This window comes from Paralichthys olivaceus, chromosome 12 (assembly GCF_024713975.1).
Source record: "Paralichthys olivaceus isolate ysfri-2021 chromosome 12, ASM2471397v2, whole genome shotgun sequence".
Taxonomy (NCBI): Eukaryota; Metazoa; Chordata; class Actinopteri; order Pleuronectiformes; family Paralichthyidae; genus Paralichthys; species Paralichthys olivaceus.
In genome coordinates, this window is record NC_091104.1 from 18,471,449 (window position 1) to 18,498,782 (window position 27,334).

The 27,334-nt window shown below is 40.6% G+C and overlaps 2 protein-coding genes across 4 annotated transcripts in view; both read right to left on the bottom strand.

Annotated features, from left to right (window-relative positions):
- tiam2a (TIAM Rac1 associated GEF 2a) overlaps positions 1-2,209 on the bottom strand; it is a 92,258-nt gene extending 90,049 nt beyond the window's left edge. For 2 of the 3 annotated variants that reach the window (XM_069536421.1, XM_069536420.1), the window contains exon 1: positions 2,069-2,209. The gene's annotated coding sequence lies outside the window, so the exon portion shown is untranslated. The remainder of the gene's footprint in view (positions 1-2,068) is intronic. The other variant, XM_069536413.1, reaches the window with a different exon arrangement.
- Positions 698-26,124, bottom strand: LOC109628047 (SR-related CTD-associated factor 8). The gene is made up of 20 exons (XM_020084916.2): positions 25,966-26,124; positions 25,017-25,100; positions 10,946-10,990; positions 10,504-10,665; positions 10,018-10,174; positions 9,795-9,922; positions 9,464-9,640; positions 9,301-9,380; positions 9,090-9,201; positions 8,459-8,590; positions 8,144-8,253; positions 7,483-7,676; positions 7,297-7,397; positions 6,878-6,991; positions 6,529-6,685; positions 6,067-6,197; positions 4,629-4,770; positions 4,501-4,548; positions 4,136-4,360; positions 698-3,998 (listed from the first exon to the last, which is right to left on the bottom strand). Exons 1-20 carry the CDS (start codon positions 25,993-25,995, stop codon positions 2,083-2,085), a joined length of 4,245 nt encoding a protein of 1,414 aa, XP_019940475.2. The 5' UTR covers positions 25,996-26,124; the 3' UTR covers positions 698-2,082.
- Between the last annotated feature and the right edge of the window lie 1,210 nt (positions 26,125-27,334).

Sequence of the window (27,334 nt, forward strand, 5' to 3'; positions counted from 1 at the left end):
TTTATTCAGAGTTGCAGGACTAGGGAGGCTTTTTTACCCAAGGATACAGGTATGCTTTGTTTATATTGTTGCCCTTTATAGTGGCTGAATATCAATTTTAAGAAGCACCTATGAGTCAGTCTACAGTCTAAATGTTTACCTTCGCAGAGGAAGTTTTCATTGTTTGTCAGTTAGCAGGGTTCCGCAAAATCTACTGGATGGATTACAATGAAACCTGGTGGAAGGATGCAGTATGGGTCAGGAAAGAATCCACTACATTGTAGTGCAGATTCAGATCAGAGGCAGATCCAGGGTTTTGCAATATTTTCATTTATTTCTCTAAGAATTATTCATGGTCGGTGATGAAAAAAATCAGACTGATATTCAAATGAAAATCCAAATCTAATGAATTTAAATGTTTCGTAAGGGGACTGTTGGGCTTGGTGGAGGTATGTGCTCTCTGAATGCCATTCTAGTTAGTAAAGAGAAGGAATCTTGAAATCAGCATGTAATACATCTACTACTAAATATACAACCTGCTATACAAGATATGTCAGTTTTGCATCTATTGGACTAAATTAACATGTGCTTAGTTGAAGTACTACTTATCGCAGCTGAATCCTGCTCAAGTTTGAAGCAGCAGTGTTGATGTCTTTGCCAAACTTCATCCGATCGGCCTGAATTGGTGATTCATGACAATAAGAGCGGTAAAGAAAAATCTTATGCACCTTCAACTTTTATTCAACATCACAACTCCTGTAGACATTTGGTCTGAGAGAACAGCAGACTATGGGTGTCTAGTAGTATGTCTCGACAGAAAAAGAACTACAATTATGAAATGAACAAGAGACAAGGTTAAAACATGGCTACAGGCCTGCATGCACAGGAACAATGGGAGTATATATATATTGTCCTCCTCTAGGTGAGTGCTGTACAAACTGCCCAGCTACCATTCAAACGGTAGGCCAGTCAATTCTGTGCAGAGAGCTCTGTTCACAGAGCTGTCTGAAACTGAGGAGTACGCTGTCTGGTGTACGTCACACAGTAGTGTTGGGGTCGCATCATGAACGACAAAATCCATTCAAAAAAAGGCACAATCCCATCCTCAACAGTCACCCAGCAAAAGCTTAGGGGGAAACATACAGGCTGATGTCATCCGAAACTAAAAAAACTACACGTCCCACGGTTGCATCCAACAAAGCGCTCTGTGGATGGATGGTACAGCAGCAACTTGAGTTGCGAGAATGTAAAATCAACTGCAGTGATAGCACACAATGTGTACGAATCTGTCCTACTTTCCACTGGTCCTGGGTCAGAAAACAGTCCTAAAGCATGTGTTTTAGAACAGACAAAGCATGTTTATTTCAAACTAAAACAATATGCACCTGACATGAGGACATCCCTCTGTTCATTTTCTTTTTCTTCCCCCTGTCATTTTCTGTTTGTGTTTACTAGATAGTTAGAAACAAATTGCAGACATTTATTCTGGGGATACAACATTTTCATGTTTTTATTTTAAAAATGTTCATATTTTTTCCCAATTATGAGCAGCTGTACTGGTCTCACTGCACGGAGGCTATTTGTTCTGCTTGATAACAGAAAGCATTGTAGGACACCACAAAAGCATTCACTGAAAACTTTGCAGCAGCATTTTTAAAATAAGAGGAGACAGAAACAGGGCCAGCGACTGCCACATTCAAGCATTGTGGTAAACTGTTTTCAATCTGTTGTTGAACAGCCAGGATGTCTTACTCTCTTCCATAGGAAGGTCAAAGCTTATTTTCCCCATATACAATTAAAACATTTTGGCAGGCTTTTTGATAAAATCCAGTAAAATTTGATAAAATTGAATAAAATGGGGGTGGGGTGGCATTACAACTTAAAAAAATAAAAACGGAAATAAAATACAAAGAAAATGTCTATCAATAAAACAGCTAACGAGCCTTCTATTTAAGTACACTGGTATTTGTGAGAGATAAAATCATTTGTTATCAGTCAGTATTCGTCATGTCCCGTGTGGTGGTGGAGGTGGTGGTTTGCTGACATGAGTACAGAGAAGAAGAGACAACTTTACAAAATGATCTTTTACCTACTGAGTGATGATTATGTCCCCTCAGTGTCTGTGACAGTGTCTACCACTGGCTGACTCGCAGCTTCTTCCATGGGCTCACTCTGTTCATTGTCTACGTCCTTAGGAGAGGCAAGCTGCTCCGCTTCACTTTCAGAGTGCACAGACTCAGAGGTAGGCTCTGAAATGGGCTCAGGAGAGCCCTCGGGTGTGGGTTCAGCCACATCGATATTGTCCATCCCAGGTCCGTCGACCCACTGGGGTTGACTTGAGGAGGCACTATCTTGTGACTCCTCCTCCTCACTCTTCTGTGGGCTGTCCTGCTCCTCTACTAAGTGGGTCGGCTCTTCAGGGGGGCTGGCAGCTTGTGTGAAGGCCACAGGTGAGTCCTGGGGTGATGCCTCAACCAAAGCTAGGGCTTGGTTTGGGCTCTCAATGTCTGGGGAAGCAGTGGTCTTGGAGGGGGACTGGGCTGTGGGGTGGGATAGTGATTCAGATTCGGATTCTGACAGTGGAGGGGTCTCAGACTGTGGTGGAGACTTGGCCTGAATGGGAGCATCAGTCAACGGGCTCTGAACTTTATTATCAGGTGATGCTTCGGGTGATTGGGCTTCGGGTGGCGACTGTGCCTGAGGTGTCTCAGACGAAGCTGGTGTTTCTGACTGGGCCTCGGGCGTATCTGCTTGGCTCTGTGATGGAGATGGAGTCTTGATCTGAACCTGAGGGAGCGGCTGATTCAGACCAATGAGGGGGGGTTTGGCCTGAGCTTGAGGCAGGAGTGGAGACTGGAATCGTTGCTGAATCTGGGGGTTTAATTTGAGTGGTGCCAGCATTTTACCTTGGTTCAAGGTCAGGTTAGGATTAAGAGGTGGAGTTGGAAGCAGAGGTGTAGGAAGAGGAAGGAGAGGTGTCCAGCCCCCACGTTCACGCTCACGTTCACGGTCTCTCTCTTTGTCACGCTCTCTCTCCCGTTCAAACTCCCTGCTGTGATCTCGGCCTCGCTCTCTGTCTCTCTCCCTCTCCCTCTCACGATCTCTCTCTCGGCTGTGGCGGTTACCATTCAACTCCCTCCTGAAATCAAAATCTCTTTCGTCTCTGTCTCTTTGCCTGTCCCACGGGCGTCTTCGCTCATCTAAGTCTTGGTGTATTTCGCTGTCAAAAGGCGCTGTAGTGCTACCACTTCGGTTCCAGGTCTGTGGCCCACCAGCAGCACCAGCATTTGCAGGAGCCCCAGCTCCTCCTGCTGTCCCAGGACGGCTGTCAAAGCGGTTGGGGAAATTTTGTCCAGATGTGGGGCGCTCCTCTTGGAAGCCTTTTGGACCACCAGGAGCCTGTGGGCCTCCTCGCATCCCATCTCGTTCATCAAAGTCCCCTCTGGCCTGGTTCCACCGGTTATCAGGAGTGAAGCCTGCAAGAGCCTGCAGTCGTCCCACTAGGCTGGTTCTGGGGGGCTGAGAGCCCGGGGTCTGGAGCAAAGGAGGTCTGCCTGCTGCTCCACCTCCTGCTCCACCTCCAAGGGTCTCCCTATGGTCTGGTGGAGGGGTCCTTAGCAGGCCCGTGCTCGGCTTTTCCATCGGGGGGAAGCGATAGTCCTGGTCTTTGCCCTCATCAGCATTAGCAGAAGACTTGTCTTCTGTCTTGGATACATTATCATTGGTAAGATTCGGGGCTCTGTTGAAGGGGTCTAGCTGAGAGAAGGGAGCTCTGGCACGAGCTTGAGCCTGGAGAGAACTTTCAAGGAGGCCAACGGCTTGCTGGGTGGGGCCGTGCTGCAGGAGGAGTGGGAAGCGGGCTGCGGCCCCAGGCTGTAGGAGGTTGGGTCGCACATCTAGAGGCAACAGGCCAGGCATTCTCTGCCCTGCGAGACCAGACTGATGCAACGGGTGGGTAAGGGAAGCTGAAGGGTGCATGCCAAGGAGACCCATCCCACTCCGGACTGCATTTTGCATGCCTGAGGACAAAATACAAAAAAGAAATGTTAAAACACAATTAACCTTCACAACCCAAATAAAGGCTCTACACTACTTTACAAGATATGATCTACTGTCCACCAGAAGAAATACATTTGTCTCTTTAACTTAACCTCACCTTGAAGTGTGAGCTCTGCAGCAGCATCTAGTCCCTCTGCAGACTGAGCCGTTTTCTCATTGGTGGCTTGTTGAGTTTGGATTCCCACTGGATTGAACACACCAGCTCCAGGGAGGGCTGATGGCATGAAGCTTCCAGGAATGGTGCTGGTCGGAGGGATCATAGCGCTGAACAGAGAATCCTTGACAGCATCTTGGCTGGTAGCCACTGAAGGCTGCACTAGAGCTGTAGGTGATTAAAGGAGAAACATCAAATTGAATCAAAAAAAGAATAAATTCCAGGTAACTCATGTGAATGGACACTTTGCCAATTTCAAAACTATAAACATGAATTAGTTTTAGGAGGAGTATGTCATAAATACTTACAAGTAGTTGCTGAGGCCATGCCTGCGGTTTGTGCTGCCTGCATAAAACCTGCATAACAGAAAAGCGTGTGTAAGTTTGTGAATTTCTCTGGATCTAATCTTCATATGACTTAAGTTTGCGTAATTTACCTGGTGGAGGCTGTGCAGCATTAAAGCCAGCTCTTATGAAGGGTGGTGGTGGCCCATAGCCAGGAGGGGGTATACCCATGGGGACAGGGTAGGTGGGGGGTACCAAACCTACTGCACTGGGAACCGCCTGGGCAACTGGGATCTGGATGAGATATGTGACACACGTGAGCTAACAGTGCAATGGCTAATTTATGTGATACAACAAAAATTGTTGGCAACTAATTTAGTTAGTAATTAGGCAGGTCTGTTATAATACGCAGCAAACATCCGCAGCAGCTCATGTGACAACACAGTTAACGAGCAGCACAACATCACTGTGGTGTGAACTTGAAGAGAAAACATACTGGAGCTCCTTTTTTTTTTTTTTCTTCTCTCGCTTTTACCACAGTAATGTTGTGCTGCTGTGTCATGTGAAATCAGCTCTGCACAGGTTGTCTTTGAGGTTTGAATGGAAAATGTTCTCACACGAAACGAGAGGGAGTGCTGTTTGCGAACACAAAGCAGTGGAACAAAAACTTGTTCAAAAACAGTTGTATTCTAAAACACAAAAACCACCTGATGGAAGGTTATGTGTAAATACAGACAGGAAGTCAACCCAGTGCATCTTGTCTGCTGTGAGGGACTCGTGATTTTACTTTTCTAAACCAAGTTTAAATATAAATATTTGACTTAATGTCGTAATTTTGACTGCTCATACTTTCAATGTGACCAGTGAGTATTTTTATATAAGATACTTTCGGACCTGTCAAAACAATTAATTAATTAATTCTGTTTTAACTACTGAAAACTCTAATTTACTATGTCTGCAACTGAATAGTAAGATTCAAACTACTTTTGCCATTCATATATGTGTGGTTTATCCTTATCAATTAATAATGAGTTTACAATTCAGTTTAATTATTATATTGTGTTCTTACATTATAATCATTAATTCAAGTTCATGACATTTACACCACCACACTGATGAGTTCAAACTTAATTAAAGGTTTCTTAAATTAATGCGAATTAAAGACATCTTGAACTGGATTGTGGATTATGACTAATCAGAATTAAATTGTAGGTATCTGTTAGTGGAATTATCATAATTCAGTTGCAGATGTCTGTAACTCATGCTGTCAGCTCTTCAGAAAACCCTCAGGTTTTAGGTGGTAAGGTTTTAGAATGCCTTTTTATTTGGGAAATTAGGTCTTAATGGGTTTTATTCCTGTGTCTCTGTCCATCTTTACCAGATCAAGATAGTCTTAGTCTTTCTATGAAGAAAGATGCATTATGACCCATTACTCTCCTTAAAAAGGAAGACGTGGAGGTCTATACGAAACTCAACTTTAACTCCATTTACACAATGTTTTCTTCAGGAAGTTTGGGTGAATTAAAACATGCATCTGTCCCTGTAGTCTTTCCATGTTTTCCACAGATTAATAGAGACGCTCTTCAGTACCTGTACAGGCATCATGGTAACCTGCTGGTTGTATGCCTCAGTCTGAGAGTTTGATACAGCTGCGGTCTCAGCGCTCACTTGCTGACTCGTAACTTCCTTCACTGGCTCAGCACTCTTGGCTGTTTCCCACTCTGCAGAAACAGACAAATCAATCAAAACACATTTTAGATGAGGGAGTTTAACTGTAGCTTCCACACTAAATCGTTGTCTTCATCTTCTTATCAAGGTGGGGGGGGGGGGGGTCCCAATGGAATTTCTTAAAGGATTTTGTGTATTACCATAACAAAACAAACTGAGGGAAATGGGTAGAAAACAAATCCAGTTTTGTGATCAAATGCCAACAACTGTGTACAAAACCTGCCTGTCCTACTTATAAACAATCATTGCTACAGAGTCAACAGATCTAGCTCTTGTTTATTTGTTCAAAGGAAGATGTTATTGAGTATAAATGTTTCTTTTCACCATCGTTGACGGTCTCTTGGTCAATGATTCCTCCTTCAGCAAAGTCGTCTAGATCATCGAGCTTCACCTTCTCCCAGGGTATGTAGGTGACTCCCAGATCCACGTCCCAAAACTGCTTGTACTCCTGCTTTACCCCTTTGTTCAGAGCCCACGCAATCTGGATCAGACACACACACGAAGGTCAAGAGACAGCATTTTTAATTTCTGGGAGCATACAAGAATCCATGTGCCTGGAAAGCTTAAACTGTCTCTGAGGATACAGCATTAAAAGGTCAATGGAAAATTACATTAGAGGAAACCACAAGGAGAAGGTGACTATAATAAATTAAATTCTAAAGGTAATGTGCACCTTGATGATCTTGGAGCCGATCTTAAAGGAGCCGGTGCTGAGCTTCTGGCGGGCTCGGAATGCGTCCTGTCTGTGGACCATACAGATGTAGGCACAGCCTCTGGGAGGGATCATCTGTAAAGACACACAGATTACATTACATAAGAGAAGGGGACGACATGACCATTTAACTAGGACTGTGTGATTAATGAGAAATGTGTATATGAGAAAGGGAGTCAGGTAGTGTATGTGTAAAGTAGAAAGAAATGAAAACTATGGAGGGGAGTGGGAAAAAAAATGACAGCATCTTAAGGTCACAGTATGGTGACGAAAGACTGTGGCTCGTTTACCAGTTTTCATTTTAAGATTCTGGAGATAAAAGGGCTGGCTAACATGCTGTAACTAAATAACAGGCTCAGCCGTGGGAGATGTCTACTTACATTTATAGACTCAATCTGGCCAAATTCTTCAAACAGATTGGTGAGGTCTTGCTGAGTGGCCTTTTTGTCCACCTGGCCCACCCACAGAGTTGTGCTGCACACTAGGCAAGAGAATAGAAAAGTATTACTCATAATAAAACACACTGGCAGGAAACAAAATCTAAATTAACAACCACTTCCATTTACCACTTAGTGTCTTGGATCTTATGGGAGGCAGCCCTTTCTTCTGCCGCTCCTTCTCTCGTTCTCGGGCGCGTCTCTCACTAGAATAAGACCGTGAGGACTTCCTCTTGCGATCTCTAGAGCGTGAGCGTGACCGTTTGCGATGCTTACGTTTCCGTGAGCCAGAGCGGGACCTAGATCGCCTCCTCTTGGGGGACCTACAGAGGGGACAACAACCTTTAGAGATACTTCCCAGACTGTAACTGTTCTGCCATGATCATTGTAAAACCAGAGTTGAGCTATTTATGAGCATCAACACCCATTTTCCCAGCTCATAATGCCATTTAACATTTGGCCACTAAAAAAAAAGCTGCTGGTGTTTGTAATTAAAGGATTTTGGTACCAACATCTGAAACCAACATCTGTTCGGGATAACAAATATTAATAAAAACACTTAATGTAATAGAGTGGGTTCACAGAGAAAACACAGGTAAGTGAGTGCATCATCTGAGGTAAGAAGCAAAATAAGTTTAGTATCAATACTGACTCATCCGACCTTCAGGGCAACACAATCAGTTCTGTTCTATCAAGACTAAAGGATCTCTGCTTCTTTCTTGATTAATATTCCAGGCACATTTGGTCAATTCAACTACAAAATGAGATTTCTGAAATAAGTGGGCCTGACCTGGAGCGTGACCTTGAGCGTGTTCTGGAGCGTGTGCTAACAGTCTTCTTCTCCTCCGCCTCAAAGCTCTCCTCCTCCATTCCATCTGGGCCCTCGTCCAGATCCATGTCCTTAAATGAAAAATAGTATTTCAGTGCCTCTGTACACAACAATGCAAACGCAGAAAACAGCAGTAATTATCAGATCAGGGCCAAGAGCTACAGCAACACTGCTTTGTGAGGTCCTCATACCGGGACATTCCCTCCATTACTATTACCAAGATATAGAACAATATGATTTGCTTAGTTTTGGCAGTGGCCCACTAACCAGGCTTACCTGCTGTTGGTTGTCTATTGAGTCATCCATCTTGTTCTCTGACTCAGGAAGCTGTGGCTGGCTGATGCTTTGAGCAGTCGCAACAGAGTTCTCCTGCCCAAAAATTGAATCCTGCCCCTCTATGCTCATAGCCTGGAAGAAGAACAAGAGGAGGATATTTATGAGTATCTAAACGGATTGTCTCTGGAGGGTAAGAATTATAACTCGTAGGTGATCTGCCATTGGAGTAGGTGTGCACAGATTATCAAACTGGGCAATCAGTCCTTCTGGGCAGTTTGCTTTTTAATTATTTTTTTAATGCCAATATTGTCACTAAGTTATCTTCAATGTTTAAATACAGAATCATTTGTCTGTGAACACCAACACGCTAGAGGTGGGGAAATTTCTCAATTCTTTCATTGCGATGCGGACGTGATAATTGATTCATATTTTCTGCTCCTTTAATAATTTAACAATGTCCAGTCGCTGCATGATTATAACCACAAGAATTAAGAAATCAATATGAAAAAACAAGATTGTAAGACTATTTTTCACCACATTGCCCAGACCCATTACACAGAACGATGAACATAGAGAAACTAAGGTTGGGAACAAAAGCAGTATGCAAGGTGAGTGTGTCTTTGAGATCTACCTTCTGCTGGTGCTCCAACAGCTGCTTTTGAAACTGCTCCAGGTTCTGTTGTTGCAGTTGCTCTGCTAACTGGTGGAAGAGGGAGCTGTTGATCGGCTCGGACACCATAGGTCTGTAAGTGTTCAGCAGCTCGATTAGACATAAAAACTTTGCAGATGTAGTTTTAATGAAAAGACAAAAACATTGTCATGCTAAAACACTCTGGACTCACAGTTGAGAGGATGAACTGTCTTTTTTTGATTCCTCGCCACGTTCAGAATCATTCCCAAAGTCAAATGGACCCAAAAGTTTCTGCAGCAAAGACAAAACACAATTACATGAGGCTTTAGATGTTGTAAGACATAAGAAATCATCAGCTGTGACTCCAGCCTTACTTTATTAAAGGAGGAAACCCTCTGCTCCAGGGGGTTGAGGCTGTTGGCAGTAGCAGCCGCAGTGAGTTGAGCCGTCAGAGCTTGTAACTGCACCACTAGGCCAGCATCCAACGCCTGCAGCAGGGATGGCTGGGGTTTCTGTTGCTGCATCTGTAGACTCTGTACTAACTGCTGCAGCTACAAGTGATAATAAAGAGTGTTACAGTGTGAAATTAAGGCAACTCAGAAGCTTAAGGATGACATATGAGACAAAGATCTTATTTACCCATAATCAAAACCCTTAACTTAAGTAGTTTAATAATGAATACATGGAGTGGACATGCACGCTAACCTGTTGTCCCTGGGGACTCTGTAGGATCTGTGCCACAGCAGCCACAGTGTCTGTGTTGGTAATCTGAGAGGCCCAGTCTGGCAGACCCTGGACTAGGTTGGCTGGGGTGGCTGGAGTAGCTGGGGTACCTGGATGCACATAGACACAGATGTTGTATTATAAAGCATGATGTCAAACAAGTGATCTGACCAAAGCATCAGTGGGCATGTGTGCTCTGACTGACCAGGTGTAGTGTTGTTGACCGCGGCAGCGCTGCTTGGCATGACAGGGGTGACACTCGGCGGAGGAATCCCTGCTGCCATGTCCAATAGAGGCTGGATGATGTCACTCTTGAAGACAGCATTCTTTTGCCAAAGGTTGAGCACTCGCACAATTTTACTCTGGAAACAAGAACACATATGGCAGATTAAAACAGTGAAAAGTGAAACAAGTCAACGAAGGACAAAGACAACTTGAAGGACAAAGACAACTTAAAGGAAGGACATAGACAAACTTACACACATTTGATAAATAAGTGACATAAATGTGGTAAATACACGACCACTGTAGTAAAAATGCAATGAAATTAATCTTTTTATCAAATCACCTTTTCCTGTACAAGTGAGGCATGCTGTATATCAAATGTCTGATATCAACTCATTAAACCATGACAAGCCACAAAAATGAAAAGCCACAGAGAGGAACACCGAAGCTATTAAATCTGCCTGACCTTATCATCTGAAGGGCAGCGGTAGAGGTGCTGGAACGTAGGGATGATATTCTTGCTGAAGCGTGGGGCAAAGACGTCCTTCTCCGTGCCAAACTGGTGTCGTGACTGCCTGACAATGGAGTCGATGACGTAAAGCCCCGGAACCTTGTATTCTGGTTTGCACTGTGATACAGAAACACACAGCAGTTGTGAGGGTATTATAAAAACTGTGAATAAATCTATGATTTTACTGTCTGGGACAGTTTACACATTATTAAATGTACCTATTTATGCAACTATTCAATTTCTCTGATGAGAAAATACTGACAAAGACATTAACATTAATCACACTCATTGACAAGTGTATGAGCAACAATCATGTGCATTATTTATGGTGTAGCTTGAAAGATTTAACTGCACTTGGGATTGTTGTTAGTTTTTTCCTGATTAAAATATAACTCACCTTTTGTATGAACTTTTCTACACTCTGGACAACGTGTTTGTAGAACTGAAAGAGAAGCAAAGGAAAGGTAGACATTTAAAATTACTTGAATTGCAATATCTCTTGGGGAAAAAAATGCGTCATTAGACATTTAGTAGATATTTCTCTTCAAGTATAAAGGACCAGATTTTCCACTTGTCAAACTCAACAAAAATTAGCCTGTTAATTGGATGTCGCTGCAAACACCTTTTCAGTCGTTAAATTTACAAATTAATAATTTCACTAGTATCTTTGTAAGCAAGAAAAGCAACTAACATAAATATTGTAATTCTGATACACTTCGAACGTGCAAGCTGTGTGCTTTAGGATAAACAGAGAGGTAAAAGGTATCTCAATTCAGTTAAATGTCAGAAGACCAGACCACCTGTCACAAATGATCACTTTCCATATGTTGTTCAGGATAGAGCCGGGCTAGAATTGCTAGTCCATTTAGTCTGTAGCAAAATAAAAGGCAACCTGACAGCAGAGGGATGAGTAGACAGCTATTACATGACAGCTGTCATTTTGGGAAGTTCCAGTCCAACTGATGCAACTGGCACTAAGCATTTATTATTTATGACTGTTTGGGTCGCGCATCTATAATACACCAACCAGAAAAGTATATAACCTACCTAAAATGTGGTATACTGCTGTAGGAAGTAAAGAGTAGTTTGTAAGTTGAAACCCACAAAAATAGACCAGCCACAGTCTATAAAGGACTGCTCAATACCAAGTAATGTAAATTCCTACCATGTACAGTGGACACGAACCAACCCAGATCAACAGCACAACTACAGTACTTTTTGTAAGATTAATAGAAACCATTGCTCACCGATGGAAAGATGATGCTAAAGTTGTCCACAGCACAAACTTGACTGTTGTATAGAGTCTGAGCCCCTGCTACTAATATTTCATTTTATGCAAATGACAATGACAAGTTACAACACTAACATTAACTCTGTGCACAGTCCATCACTGAGCAACACTAAGACCGCTGGAGTTAGACACAGTATGAGACTTGCTCAGGCAATAAATCTGCCTAGTTGGATCATAAACTATGTATGGTGATGTACCAAAGTACTGAAATTCATGCCTCAGTGGTGGATGACAAATGTCTTTTGTACAAACGACCTTAGTTAAAGCAAAAACGTGACTTTACATTGACATGAATCTGGTACTGAAACTGAAAGGCTTGCACATTTACTCTTTTAATGTTACAGGGAAAAAAACATTTTCCTCAAGGACTTCGAACACGATGGCTGCAGTAAAATAAATTTGGGTTCAAGGAAATACAACAATGTATCTTCAGTGTACAAAGTTACTGACCGGTATAGTGGGTCTACAAGTTCTTTCTTTATCCAGTAGATGGAGTCAAAGTACAAGCAACTGACTGGATATGGTTTATGATTCTTTATATCAGGTACCAAACAGAAGTATATGGTCACTTCAATGAAATAAAGTTCAAATGAGACATATGAGAAGTCTATCAAGCACCTGCAGGCACAGTCAAAACTAAATAACATGGATCAAATATAAATATTCACTTTAATAGGTAAAGCAGCATGATTCAGCTACAAATGTAAATTGTTATCATTTGTTTTACCAACAGCGCATAGATATTACATGAGTATGTTTAAACAATGCCATGTTACTGGTATTTTGAGAATTATTTTCCTTGTGTAACGATGCAGACTCAAGAAAAACAGATGAGCTCAATCAAAACCAAACTTCCAAATTAGTGTAAAGTTTCAATATGTTCTAAGAATAGACTGTGGTTAATTGCACCATTAATACAATTCAACATTAACTCTGATGTTTATAAAGATTATTTAGCTATTTAGTTAGCTATTACCTCCATCAGACAATTTTGGACTTTATAAGCTTTCAATTAAAAAAACAAGATTCATCATAGACAACATATCCCCCGAGCAAACTCAAAACATTAGAAGGGAACACTTCACTACAGGATAAACATGATTGTGAAGCTGCATGAAAAGAAATCCTGATGGTAATTTCAAAGTTCTACTCCTGAAATGAAATGGTTACAGACAGACAGACCAGCAGACACAGTGATCACTACATATGGAGCATTACATGCCAGGGGATAACAAACACATCTCACTTGTTATGCCATTAGACATTATGTAAAAAAAGGCATCCAGTGATTCAAAATTAAGAATATGAAATGTATTTGTGTCATAACAACATATGCCAGTTATCCTTGAAAAGTCAGCAGTAGCACTCCTAAAGCCTGAACTGCTGTCAGTCACATAAAAGATCTGAGGCCCAGAACAAGTACTTAAGAGATGACAGATGTCTTCTTTACGAGTACGGGTGTATATGAGTGGCCCCAGTAAGCCAATTACCACATTATATTCAAAACAACCAGTATTTACAGGATTAAACATCGTAGCTTGACAATGGGGATTTTACAATGCTGTGAGATGTTTCCTAATTAAAAAGAGTAAATCCCAGGCTTAAAGGGATAATTCACTGAAAAATGAAAATCCACTCATCTACTCACCACTATGCCAATAGAAGGGAAGGGTGAAGCATTTGAGTCTCAGAAGTAAACTTTGTAGCAGCAGAATCTGATACAATTGAAGTAAATGATGCCTGAGACCTTTAGACTTAATAAAACAACAGAAATAACATAACATGCCTCCATACTGCTCGTGTGGTGTATTCCAAGTGTCTGCAAGCCTCAACATTTATATTTAACTCGCAACAAGGTCATTTACATCGTGTTTTAAGCCTTAAATTCCACTAGTAACAGCTAAGCTAGCAGACTTAGCTCCATGATGGTGGATCAGAGGGTCTGTGAACGCTCCTCATAGGAAGATATCAACAGACATTTAGACTTGAAACATGGTGTAAATGAAGCCGTTTCCAGTAGAATATGAATGTTAGGGCTTGCTGACACTTGGATGACACCACAAGAGCAGTATGGAGGCATGTTGTTTTAGTACGTCTACAGTCCCAGTCACCACTGACTTCAATTGTATTGGATTCTGCTGCAACAAAGTTTATTTCTGAACCTCCAGAAGTGTTTTGTGGACTCAAACACTCCCCCCTCCCTCAGCATAGGGGTGAGTAGATGAGTGAATTTTCATTTTACAGTGAACTATCTCTTAAAGGTGATTTAAAAAGCCAACCCAGTCTAATCTAGGGATGAGGTACAGAGACTTAACCTAATGCATGTTTTGAACAAGCTCTGGGTGGTAAAAATGACCACAGAAAAAAAAGATGTGTCTTTTTGGCTGTTCACTGAGAAACTTCAAAATTAAAGCACAGATGAGGTCACTGAATTTACATTTCTTTTTTTATGATACCCAGTATAAATTGCGGGTTAGGGATAGTTCCCGAACCCTGGTATTAAACACAGCCCAGGAATAAATTACAAAGACAATAATACCGATAAGCTGTTGAAGTGATTGTGGCTCTACTGTTATTAATCAAATTATCAAATTACTATACAACTGTTATCGGGACATTTCTGATTTAGACACACATATATATATATAATGCTGTTCTACATCAAGAAGAAACATCTATTTTCCTGCTCTGAGACTGTGCGCGCTGTAGTTCCCTGTAGCCCACAGCTTTTATTTATAATGGCAGACAGAACTTAACTTGTCAAACTTCACTAAAGTCGATTCCAAATGTGCTCACTGCCACATCTGCAGTCTTTCACAAGTAAGAAACACAAGCAAGTCCATGTATACAAGTGGAGAAATGCACAGCTGTCAAGAGCCCAGCTCCTTCTTTATCAGTTGTTGCCCAGAATATCTGAGCTAGCAGACTGGACCTCACACAGAGCTAACAGAATTATCAAACATGGGATAATGATTAACAAGGGTTAAATGAGTTACAAGTAGCCAGCTGATTGATATGGGTGTATTCATATTTATCAATTTTCTAATGGTTAGAGAATAATCTAAACCATCATTGTGGAATTCATTATTTTGTTTCAAATCACCCAGAGCAGCGGTGGATGTGGTGTTTGACTGTGCGGGCACACTACCAGAGAAAAAGTAGTGTCACAAAAAAAAGTCCTCTATTCAACTTTTACTTTAAGGTTTGTTTGTGTGTGTGTGTATATATATCTCTTAAAACAACTGTGTACCTTGTGAGTATTGCAATCAATTAGCAATTTCAATAGGTTTAAAAGGACCATTTAACAACAATTAATGATAATCACATCTCTAATAAAGACATAATAAAGATCACAACCCAGCTTAGATAATGAATCACCTGAAGGTACAGACTGTTAAAACTAAATCAAAGCAAAGTAAGCTGTTGTGTCTGTGTATAGTATTTATATAGTATACTTTCTTAAGGTATACTTGGCAAATAAGCAAAAAATGAACAATAGATATAGGGACAGAGGGTTTAAACGAGGGAAATTTTACATTTCATGGGGTAAAGTGTATGTACACACACCAAGCCAGAGAATGGATAAAGTATTAGAAAAGCAGTGAATTCTGTGAAAGAAATAATAGGTTTTTTTTTAAAGATAAAAGCTGCACTTTATTTAGCAAAACTAAAAAATATTGTAAATAGTTTTAGGAAAATCTACAGAAATGTCCCTTACTGAATAGGATCATACCAATATTTCTTTATTCTATTATAAATGTGTATTGTGTGTTCATATAAATATGGTTATAACGCAAGAAAAAGGAAAGTAAAAATGTAGATGGACTGAAAATTACTCAGCATGCTGATATTAAAAGAATATCAGGATGCTGAGTTTAAATCCAATCCAATCATGAGATTCACCTTCCTTCAATATTCAAGATAAGGGCCACTTTTCAAAATGTACGCTGCTTTAAAATATGTTCAACAAATGACCATAAAAATAGCAATGTTCCTCAACACTATCACCCTAAGTAACCCTTTGCTATACTGATACAGATACTGATGGGATCCCTCTTCACCAACAAGTTAGATTCTCCCTATTCTTAAAATTTGACACATTTGTGTGGATATTATCTAATGTGGAACCAAAAACGGCCCTGCTTGAGCTTTTAAAATGACATTGGATTTGAACCAGTGGGCAAATCCTTTCAACATAAGTTGGTCAGTGTATCCGTACACACTTGACACACACTGTAATCAAATAAACAATGAGAAAGGTAAACATTTTTCATCATAAGATGCAGTGGTAACTGGGACAACTGTAAAAAAGTGATGGTAAAGTGGTAACATTACATTAAATAGAAAGTTTTATTCACTGAGCAACAAGGGCCAGGTGGTGAAATAACATTCACACAGAACTAAGTAGTTCAAGCCTCAGTTAAGTGTGCAGTGGTTCTAGTTTCACAAGTGATTGACTTGTTCATGTTCACTATGTTGTGATAGTGTAAGGGCTTTTTCTCCATGTCAAGCCACTTCTGTTGGTGTGAACTGGATATCTAACAAACCACAATTCTACAGTGTGGTTTGCAAAATGAGTAAAAATCCCTCAAGTGTGTGTACTGTAGTTTTTATAAACATCTCATCAGCTTTAAAAATTGAAAAAAAAGGTCTTTCTTTTGGCTCAGGCAGAGAAAGAATGGGTAAGATTGAAAGCATGATGTGAGGAAGATAGTCTACTTTAGCCCGTAGGCTCACAAAGCAGTCCATTAGGTCCAGTTCTTTTCAATCTAGGGCTGCAACAACTTAGATTTAGTTGATTACAAATATAGTGGGACAAATTCAGTAATCAATTAGTGGGTTCTTTTATAATGCATGGAACACACTGTGGCAGTGTCTCCTGAGATGGGGGCAGTAAACCAGCCAATCCTTTGCATGGTTTATCTCATGTGACGATGCCATCTCCTTACAGGAGTATTCATTTGAAAACTGGCAGACAAGCACCACTAAGATACAGAGAAGACAAGTCGTCAAAAGCACGAGAACACTTTATATCCAAGCCATCAGAGACCGCTAGCTGCAAACTGTCTAAAGCTGTTTTCACATGGAACAGGAGGACATCATCAATGTGGTATGAACCCGAAGACAAAACATGTCTCTGTTTACTGGAGGATTGTAAACAAACTAGGGTTCATACCGCAGTGATAATGGCCATGATGGCTTTAATGTAATGACTAAGCAATTATAAAAATAGTTGGCAATGATTTCAGTAATCAATTAAATCAATACGGTGTTGCAGCCTTAGTTTTGAGGTTTAGACATAACGTGTTTTAAAGACCGTCACTTCCGACTAAACAAAAGAGAGAGAGCAGCGGTGGCCAAGAGACCTACAGGTTGAATGAAGAGAGGGAGCGCCGAAGACAAGCACAGTGTAACAAAAACGTTATTTTCGGATTGTTTCACAGTGGTTATGTTCTGAAACACAAAAACAAGCTGGAAGATGTTGCAATGCTAAGTTTCGTGTCCAGACATGGATTCAGCTCAGTGCAGCTTCTCTGCTGTGAGTGACAGATACACCAACAATCACACAGACACATCGTTTCAACTTTTTGTAACCAAGTTTGATGTCCCAAAAATTAACTTTACAATATCAACATCATTTTTACTTTTACTGTGAGAATTTTTCTATAAGATATATACAACATCAATCTAAAATTCATTAATTCTGTTTTAACTACTCAAAACCTTTCAACATCTGTAATTACATAGTAAGATTCAAACTAGTTTTTATTCACGTGCGTGACTGCTCATTATATATATATATATTATATTTAGTTGCATTTCAAGATATCTTTAATTGGCCTCAATTTTAGATACCTTAAATTAAGTTTGAACTTCTGAGAATCGTGAACTTGGATTGAATAGTTAGAATTAAATTGTAGATATCTGAATCTGGAATAATATTAAAGCTCTCATTGAGAGGACTGAACTACTTGAAGCATGAAAAGGGGAATCCGCATGCCTTAATGCTTTAGTACACTCTAATACTATAGTCATAGAAAGAACTAAAAATTCCCTATAATTGCTCTAACATAATCAATGAGTCACAAGGCATTTCATTTTTTGTCAGCAATTTGCATAACACAGATGCAGGAGATGCACTCAACTGATAACACTACTGCAGAACGTGTCAGGGCCATCAGAATGTTATTCATGAATCAGAGATCAAATCAAGTATCTACACATAAAACAAATGTAAATATGATATAATGTCAAGTTTGACTAAGTTTTACTCTTTCTATTGTATATAGAACCAACACTCATTCTACAGACTAGTTGCGAACATCACCTGTACTTTCTCATGACTTTTACCGAATTAACCACACATCAGAACAAAGGAAAGGTTTGTTCCAAAAATCGCATTAAAATATTTTATAATATCCTTGCTCTTTCTTCAGTTGAGCTCTGTTAAGCCTCTGAATATATTTCTTTAAATTACAAAGTTGACTGCCCAGAGTAGGGGTGTGAGATATGATATTAGAATATAAACGATTAAACATTCTCTACGATCTGTTTTTACAGAGAGATCATTAGATCGCCTCTGACATCTTCCTCATCTGCACATATGCTTGACTCATCAACTCATCACCCACCTGAAGAAATGATTTCCCCCAATTTAAGGACCCACACCCGCATTGACATTCCACTCCACCTCTGCTGGCGATAATATGGTAACATATTACACTTGCACCAGGGCCACACTGCCTGCAGTGTGCCTGAACTGGAGCTGCTTCATGAGATTTCTGGTCTATGATCACTGTATTTCCTCCAATAAACGCACAGCTATTTACCAAAATAAGGCCGATGTAATTCTTTCACCTCACTTAAAAAAACACAAGGGGAAAAAAACATCACACATGCTATATTAAAGGGAAGAGGCAGATCTGACACACCGTAAGGATGCCACCAGTTTATCTGCTTACAATAATAAAACACAAAATTAGACCAAAGATCCTGCTCTTTACCCCAATAAAATATGAACAAAATGTATATTGACTAAATAGATACCAATATCCTGCAACTATTAGCTTCTATTGAATAAAATTAATTTGTTCCACCTCGATAGCATTATGTAAACAGAAGTCTATGGGAACAACAACATACCAACCAAAACACAATAATTCTTCCAAAACCCCAGGTTCGTATAATATCTTCAGTTCAATAACTTATAAAGTCTGTTTAACTTTTCCCCATTATGTCCAGAAACAAAGGTTTTATGCAGGCGTGCATGCGTGTGGAAACTCTGCAGACAGAACCACAACGATATCTCACACAATCTCACCACCACCACCAACCACCCAAAAGAAGGCTCCAAAGAAGAGGACATAGTTGAATAGAAGGATCAGAAGAATTTGGTAGTGTGGAGATGTTTTGGCCATTGAAATTACGACAAGAACCAGAGAAGCGTGCACTGCAAATCGTGTCCAAAGCATGTTCCCACAAAGGTAATACCACTAATCCTTTTAATAACACTAATTCACTTTGCAAGGTTCTTACCATGCATACAAAAATTTCAGTCCGACAACGTTAATCAACAATCAGACACTGGTATTTTTGGCCCTAAAGCTGCACACCGCACAACTGATGAGGCCCTTAGCAGACAGGGACTTCTGAAGCATCACAATACATATACGTTGAAACCAGTCAATCCAACCCCCCGTCAATAGTCATTTAGTTATTTTGATGCTCTCCACATTGATTGAGGCTTGTGTGCTGCACAAAAAAACTTTACTATTTTCACCCTTAACTGTATCAGGGTGGTCCCCCCCCTGGCTGCACCACTGCATTCAGGTGCATTTCTCTGCGCTTGTCAACAAGTGATTCTGCTCTTATCTACTCACTCACACTTGGAGCTGATCTTCATAGTAACCTTGTGAATTCATATTTCTGTGTTCCTGGATATGCAGGGCTTTGCTTCTTCTGCAACAGTTAAGTTAAAAGGAACACTGTGTTGTGATAGAATCTGCAGGAAAAACTTCTCTCCTGTCTACAGCCTGTGTGCATTTCTATTTGTTTGTCTGCTGGTCTGTCGCTCTTCACGCACAGACTATTAATCATTGGTGTCGGATTATTAATCTGGATCCGGTCCACTTTAACCCTGATGTCCTGGCTGTGCGCATCTCGTGTGGTGTGTGGCAGGTGAACTGCGTGCGCACAAGATGAAGCAAATGAAACAATCAAGGGCTGGGCAATAAACAGAAAATGTATCGAAATCCGACATTTATAAACTGTAACAGAGTGAAATTTGCTCATGTCCGTTAATACTTCCCACAAGCATTTACTGTTGGTGGGTTTCCGCTACATTCCGTGCTGCATCACCCTGTCACATGTTCTCCCTCCTCCCTCCACCTGCTAACCTGCACTCACTTTATACTTCAACAATAAACACCAACACTAATCAGACGTTATTAGGACACTACAGTCCTTGACGTTTACTTTGTTTTTGTTTGATTCGCACATTTTGTGCACACGCAGAACAAATGCCAGTCAGTTTGTGTGAAGAGCGACTAAGATGAGTAGGCACTCACGCAGACAGAGAGGTTCTTCCCATCCAGGGACATAAATCTGAATTCAGCGGCTTTTTAAAAAGATCAGTTCTACGTGTGAGTGATTAGAATAGAGCAGAGGAGCAGAGTCACTTGTTGACTGGTTAGGAGTAATGCGCCTCATGCGGGGGGGGGGGTCAGATCATGATCAGGTGGGGGCAAAAAATAATCGTTCATCGTAATCTAGGTGAAAGTTTGAAATAACCATGATGTTGATTTTGCCATTATCACAATATTGATTGTGTTTGCCCAGCCCTAAAACAAACACAAAGCAAACTTCAAGTACTGGACGGGTCCAAATAACTTACAAGTGTTGGTGTTTATTTTTTAAGTGCCAAGTGAGCACAGGCCAACAAAGGAGTGGGGAGGGAGGACACTCCAACCGGACACTCGCTGGCATCAGCAGAATAGGTAATAATGATACCTAGCTTCCTGAGATGTAATGTGTGGAAGCATTTTGGATTCAACACCACTAATAAAAAACTTGTCCATCAGGTGCCTCAAAAAGTGACATTCAATATTAAAATCCATACTTGCATCTTAAATACCAAAACTGAGATTAACCGACTTAAATCTTCCAGGTCTTTTCACGCTACACTGTGTTACAAACATTAAAATACAGCCACTTGCATGTACAGAAGACATGAATCACTGCTGTTCTGTCAAAACAAACATTCAGGGTTTGTTAATTACCATCTTAATGAGGACCATCAGATTAATGTGATACTGAAAGTGGTTTACTCTTAAAAGATGACTAATACTCAAAGATTCTGCAACTGTATTCTACAAAGAACACCATAAAACCAATATCCATCTTAGACATGTCTAGTCTAACCTTTGAGAACATCTGATGCCCATTGAGTTGACAATGAATGCTGAATTACTGAAATGTGTGTCTGGTATTAAAGCAGCACAAGAATATTGCTATTCATAATTAAGTTCGACATTTTATCAACCAATATAAACTTGACCATCTGCCTTCTCACACTCCTGAACTTAAACTTACAACTAATGATTGATCAAGCTCCATCAGAACAAGACAAATGAATAAAGAAACATGTTCTGACAATTCAAGACGAAGATGAACAAGGCTTCACCATCAACTTCAGACACAAGCCAAACCACAAAACCTACATTGGCCACTGCATGACAACCAGAAATGGAGTCCACAGTGGCAGCAGAACAAGCTGTGCTTCTCTGAGTGTGTGGGAGCAAATTAAGCTTTAATAATTTTGTTCCATCTTCCTTGTGAAACAACCCATACTCCTACCTAAGCTGGTTAGGGATTCTCTTATCTCTTTGTAACTCTCTCCACCCCATCCTCCTGCTTCACTTTCAGTGCTTTGGGGGAGCTGGGAGAGCTGCTGAGGGAAGGGGAAACAGGTGTTATTCTCAGGTGGCATAAGGCACAGCAACACCAAAAGCACAGTAGTTCCTATAGAAACAAGAGTACAAACAAAACACAGTAATACATTTCCAGTAAGGGCTGGTATCCCTGATTTGTGTGGTCAAGCCTTTTTAAGTTTGAATTAATTCTCCTGTAATAAAAACGCTCATAATAGATCAAAAATAATAATTTGTTTAAAATATCTCCAATATCTCCGCTTAATGAAATAAAACCAAATATGTAAATAGAGACTTGGTCAGTGATTGCTGATGAGCATTTTTCACTGAGAGGCTTTTAATAGGCCCACAGTGAAAGACACCAGCCACTAGTTTCTACACTGGACACGTTTTATTTTCTCTGGAGGAGTTGCACGTGTGAACACTAAAGTTCGAGCGAGAGGAACCAACAAAAATGAAAATATTTCCCAGTGAAAAAGTGGTGACATTCAGAAAACCACCGAGGATTTCAAGGGAGTTTGTGGTGATAAGAGCCGACACCAGTGTCTGTGCGTTGTCAAGAAAATCGCATTATCTATGCAGCGGAGTTACTTCCTGCCTCTGCACCACCTCTCACATTAATAATGTGGAGGATTTGATGCTGTTGTGAACGCGTCAGGTAAACTCCGGACTTCACCCGCAGGTGATGTCTGAAAACGGCTTTACAGTTCTCATGAAGCTGGACAGTATCAACCGAATCATCACGCATCAGGATTTTTTAGCAGCGGGGTCTGCTTTAGAAATTGTAGGCCGTCTACTAGGTCACCATAGAAACAGTATGTTCAACTTCAAAAGATGTTCACAGTGTCATGTCACAAAGGGTTTACAAAGAGTATCTAATCAGTGAAACTAGATTAGATTAGAAAGATTTACAATTCCATTTTTTATTTCTTTGAAACCTTCTCTAATACCCAGGCTAGGGATGTAATTAACAATAAAGACAGTTGACAGAGACTATGAATAAAAAAATTTTTTATCTTCTCAGGCCTCGTACCAGCTCTACATGGGTGTTTTGATGTCTAGTGGATCACAGGCACGGCGGGACTGATCTCTTTCTGTCATTGAGTCTGACTGTGACAGACGGTCTGTGAGTTTGTGAGAGCGTGAGCAAGTGACAACAGGCAAAGAGCACTGCACAGAGCTCTAAAATGAAACATTCAGCACCAAGTAAAGATATTTTAAGTCATGATGAGATGTCTAAAATAACGTTTGGATCATCATGAAACTGTGCCGCGGTTTTACTGGTGGGGAACACTGTGTAGCCCTATTGGTATAATTCATTCTGTTTAACTTCTTTCACAGCAGCACTACAAGAGTCTGATATGTGAAACATTTATGTTGATCTTAGCATAACCAAATACCGTATTAACTGTTAAGTTTAATGATGGCTAAGAGACAAGACTATCGGACTACACAGGATGTATTTCATCCACATTTTTCAGTCTACTGTATCACACCTGTCTGGCAGAACAGATATGCCTTTATTTAAATCAATATAGCTGTCTACATAAACCGTTTAGTGGCCAACATTTCACTTTCGATTTACATGCGACCAAGTGTTTACCGGTGATACCGAAATATGATTGACCACAATGCAGAACTGAGGCTGAGCACTTTTTGTAATACTTGCAAATTGATTGCATCTTGTGATACTGTAATAGCTTCAAAGATGTTTTCTTCGTGCACAAACAATTGCATTGTTGTTCTAAAGTTGGACCTGTATGAAATCAACTAGTCAGACACTCTGACACGGCTTTGAAGCAGATCAGTAGCTCATGTAAAAATTGAAATGAATGATGGCTGAAAATCAATTTGGATGCTTGGTTTCAGGGTCATGGTTTCATATTGTCACAGTCATGACTTACTGGGTCAATTGAACAGAAATCCATAATTTATGTTATTACAGACTATGTCACAGAGGCATTGATTTAACTGCAGTTGAAGGATTTAGACAGAGAGTACAAAATGTTACATTTATTTGCTTTTGTGCGGATCAGAAACCATTTAATGCAATAACCTCAAATTCTCTTCTCTGATGTTGTTTGCCAACTTTCCAGGATTTATCATTTCAACATTAACTACATTTTCCAGCACCAGCTGAGTCTACCATTCAGCACATGAATATCCCAGACTAGAAGATTTTTCAGACTGATGTGCATCACTGTGCACAAACACAACTTTGACTAAAATGAAGTTCAGTGTAAGTGTAGACTTTTGCAGTAGATACAAAGGAACATTAGGAAAGGAAAATTAATCCCAGTCTCACTGCAGTCTACAACTTCATGACTTAAACCAGTATAAGCCAATTTATCGCTCGTGCAGTGCCAACACATAGAGCTCTGCTTGTGGTTCGGCATAGCATGGGTGTACGATATGGAAACATATAGTAAGAAGGCGATAATGCATCATGCTAACATGTTTTGGCTTGCTCTTGAATGCCCTTCCATGAACTCAACAAGATTTTCTCATTGCCTGCGTTACTTGTGAGACCACTGACTAAATACTGGTCTGACACAATGTCATTCTCAAGGCTTTACAAAAGAGAGACTTCCACACTATTTGTGCGGACAACTTCACGATATTTGTAAAAATATAGTCGTCAAACATAAAAATGCATACATTGGCCCTTCGGTCATTTTTACGAAAAAATGCATACATTGGCCTTTCGGTCATTTTTAAGACTGCATACTTGAAGGATTATTTTAAATACTTTATGAAATACTTTATATATACACAAATTGTTCACAAGTAATCACTTGGTACAAGTGGGATTTAAAAAAACAACAAAGTACTATATCAGACAGGTTGTGTGGATGAGTTTATCTGAGCTGATTTGGCTCAGTAATGGTTCCTCTCACTGGCAAATGTGGGCATAAAGCCACTGGTACCATGATGTTTGTGTTGTGTAACAGCCCATATTAGTGATTCACTTATTTCAGCTTGAATTTTGACTTTCATTAGCCACACATTCACCATTTAAATGACAATGTATCCACAATTAGTTTAAAAGATGGCATCTAGATATTTTTCACATAAAATAACAGAAGAGACTGTTCTGTTTGTGGCAGAAAACTAAATAAATATCTCAGATGTGAAATAAAAACTAAATATTCCACATCTTGCCTACAGTTTTTTCATATAGTGCAATTTTTCATGACCAGGTCTTTATTCCCTGTTACCTGCCTCATCCTTTAACACTACATACTTACTTTTATAGCTTTGATTCCAGACTTGGTGATCTGAGTCATCTTGGCCTTGGAGATGGGCGGCTTGTACTCGTTGAGCGAGTACAGCTGAAAGATGAAGTGAGACAAGAGAGGACATCTTTGGTCAGACAATGAAACTAAAGCATTTAGCATGGACGTTCATTCAGGGAACACATGAACACACAGTGGTCAAAAGCAGAATCTGTTATTATTTGAGATCAGTTCATGATGATGGAGTGGGTATGTGTCTACCTCAGATTAAACAGATTTCTTAAAAACAAAATAACCACTGAGTAATTCAGTGCTCTCTATTGTGGATCATAATGTGAATTAGTCCACTGTTGTCTCTGAGAGGACATTGAGTCCAGCACTGACACCGATTATCTCATAATTTAGGCAGACTTTAATGTCACTGCAGACAAATGATGGTTGCGCTACTAGCTGTGATAGCTAGCGTCTAACCTAGCAGCCAGAACATGCTAGGCTAGCACAATACATGTCCATACTGTACATTACAGACAGTAATTCAAGCAGGCAAACAGTTCAAATTATTTGGTAGATGGAAGCCAGGAGGACATTACCCTCCGCTTCCACATTGGCTAGCTAACTCACCAAGTTAGCGCGCAACTAAGGCGGTTTTGCTAACTTGTAGCTAGGTTGCTAATCACAGTCAGCTTAGCGGCAGACTGTTGAAAGTATTCACTCATCCACAGAAGCTAACGGTGCTTGTGTGTTAGCAAATGTTTTATTCACAGCGAGAAACGAAGCAGACACCGGCTCATTAGATCGTGAAGGCCGTGTTGTTGTGCACAGACGGCGGCCTTGTCCGAAACTGCGCCCCCCCTCGCTCTCTCTCCTGCTTTGGATGCTAACATTAGCCAACGAGCTACAGTGAGAGATAAAAATATCACACATCTACAGCTCCAAGCGTTTCTTATCATTTCACACCAACCTCATTGTTGAAGGCTTTGACGGCCTCCATGGTGAAGCGGTGCGGCTCGCAGGAAGCTGTGAGTATTTACACAGAGCTCCTCAGTAACCGGGTAGAGACGTGCATGCTCGACGTCTGCCGAGATGGAGGAGACTGCCAATATGGCGCAGGAGCCCCAGTTGGAAATCCGCAGAGGGAGCGGCGACTCCTAGCGTCTGGTTGGGGACATTACAATTCTGGGTGGTTTGAATTCATCCCCCCGTATTAATGTACTCAAAAAGCCCATAAAGATGAAGAAAAACTGAATTTGTACTTTAAATTTTTATTTAAAAAAGTAAAAAATGAAATCACTTTGATATTGGACAGTTTATTGTTAAGCGAAAGCGCCTTAGGCAGCGATTACAGCCACTGTCACGTCTCTTCAAGTCAGAGCACACTCACAAACCCAGCAGCTGCTGCCCCCATGCTTCACAGATGGGACGGTATTGTGCAGGTGATGAGCGGTGTCTGGTGTCCTCCAGACATGACCCTTAATACTGGTTGTCCTCCGTCTGAGAGTTTCTCCACACAGGAAATCTGTAGAGCTCAACTTGAAGGCCCATCGGGTTGATCACTACTCTTAACAAGGCCCTCCAGCTCCTGAATAACCAGCTCTGGGAAGAGTCTTAGCTGTTATTACTACATTTTAATTTATTTGTAGCCTTCCCCCGATTTACGCCTCAACACAATCCTGTCTCTGTGCTGTGCAGTCAGCTCCTTTCACTCCTGGCTTGGTTTTTTGCTCTGATGTGCATTATCAGCTGTCCCTTTACATAAACAGGTGTGTGTGTGTGTGTGTGTGTGTTTCCAAATCCTGTCCAATCAGCTAAATTCGCCACAGGTGGACTCCAACTAAAATGTTGAAGCATCTCACGCCTGATGAGAGAAATGTCAAGCACCTGATCTAAATTCTTGGCATCTGAATACTGGTATTTATATTTCTTCTTTTAAAGGTCCCGTGTGTAAGATTTAGGTGAAAGGGAACTATTGGAAGAAATCTTCTGTAGAATAATCCTCATGATGTTTTCACGAGTTTGTTTCATCTAAATTGTATGAATTGTAGTTGTCTTTACCCTTTATATTCAAATACTTTATATTTACATCGAGGGTCCCCTCTTCGGAGGCCGCCATTTTTTTTTACATTAGTCCAGACTGGACAAACTAAACACCTTTTCAGTTTTTATGACAACTGAAGGATACCACAGGTTCTTTTTCATGTTTAGAAGGGGAGGGTGAGGTGAGGGGTGTTCAGCTGCAACATGCAATTTCAACACTAGACATCACAAAATTCTACACACTGTACCTTTAATAGATTTGCAAAAATCAGGTTCAAGTCCAATTTTTGCATAAA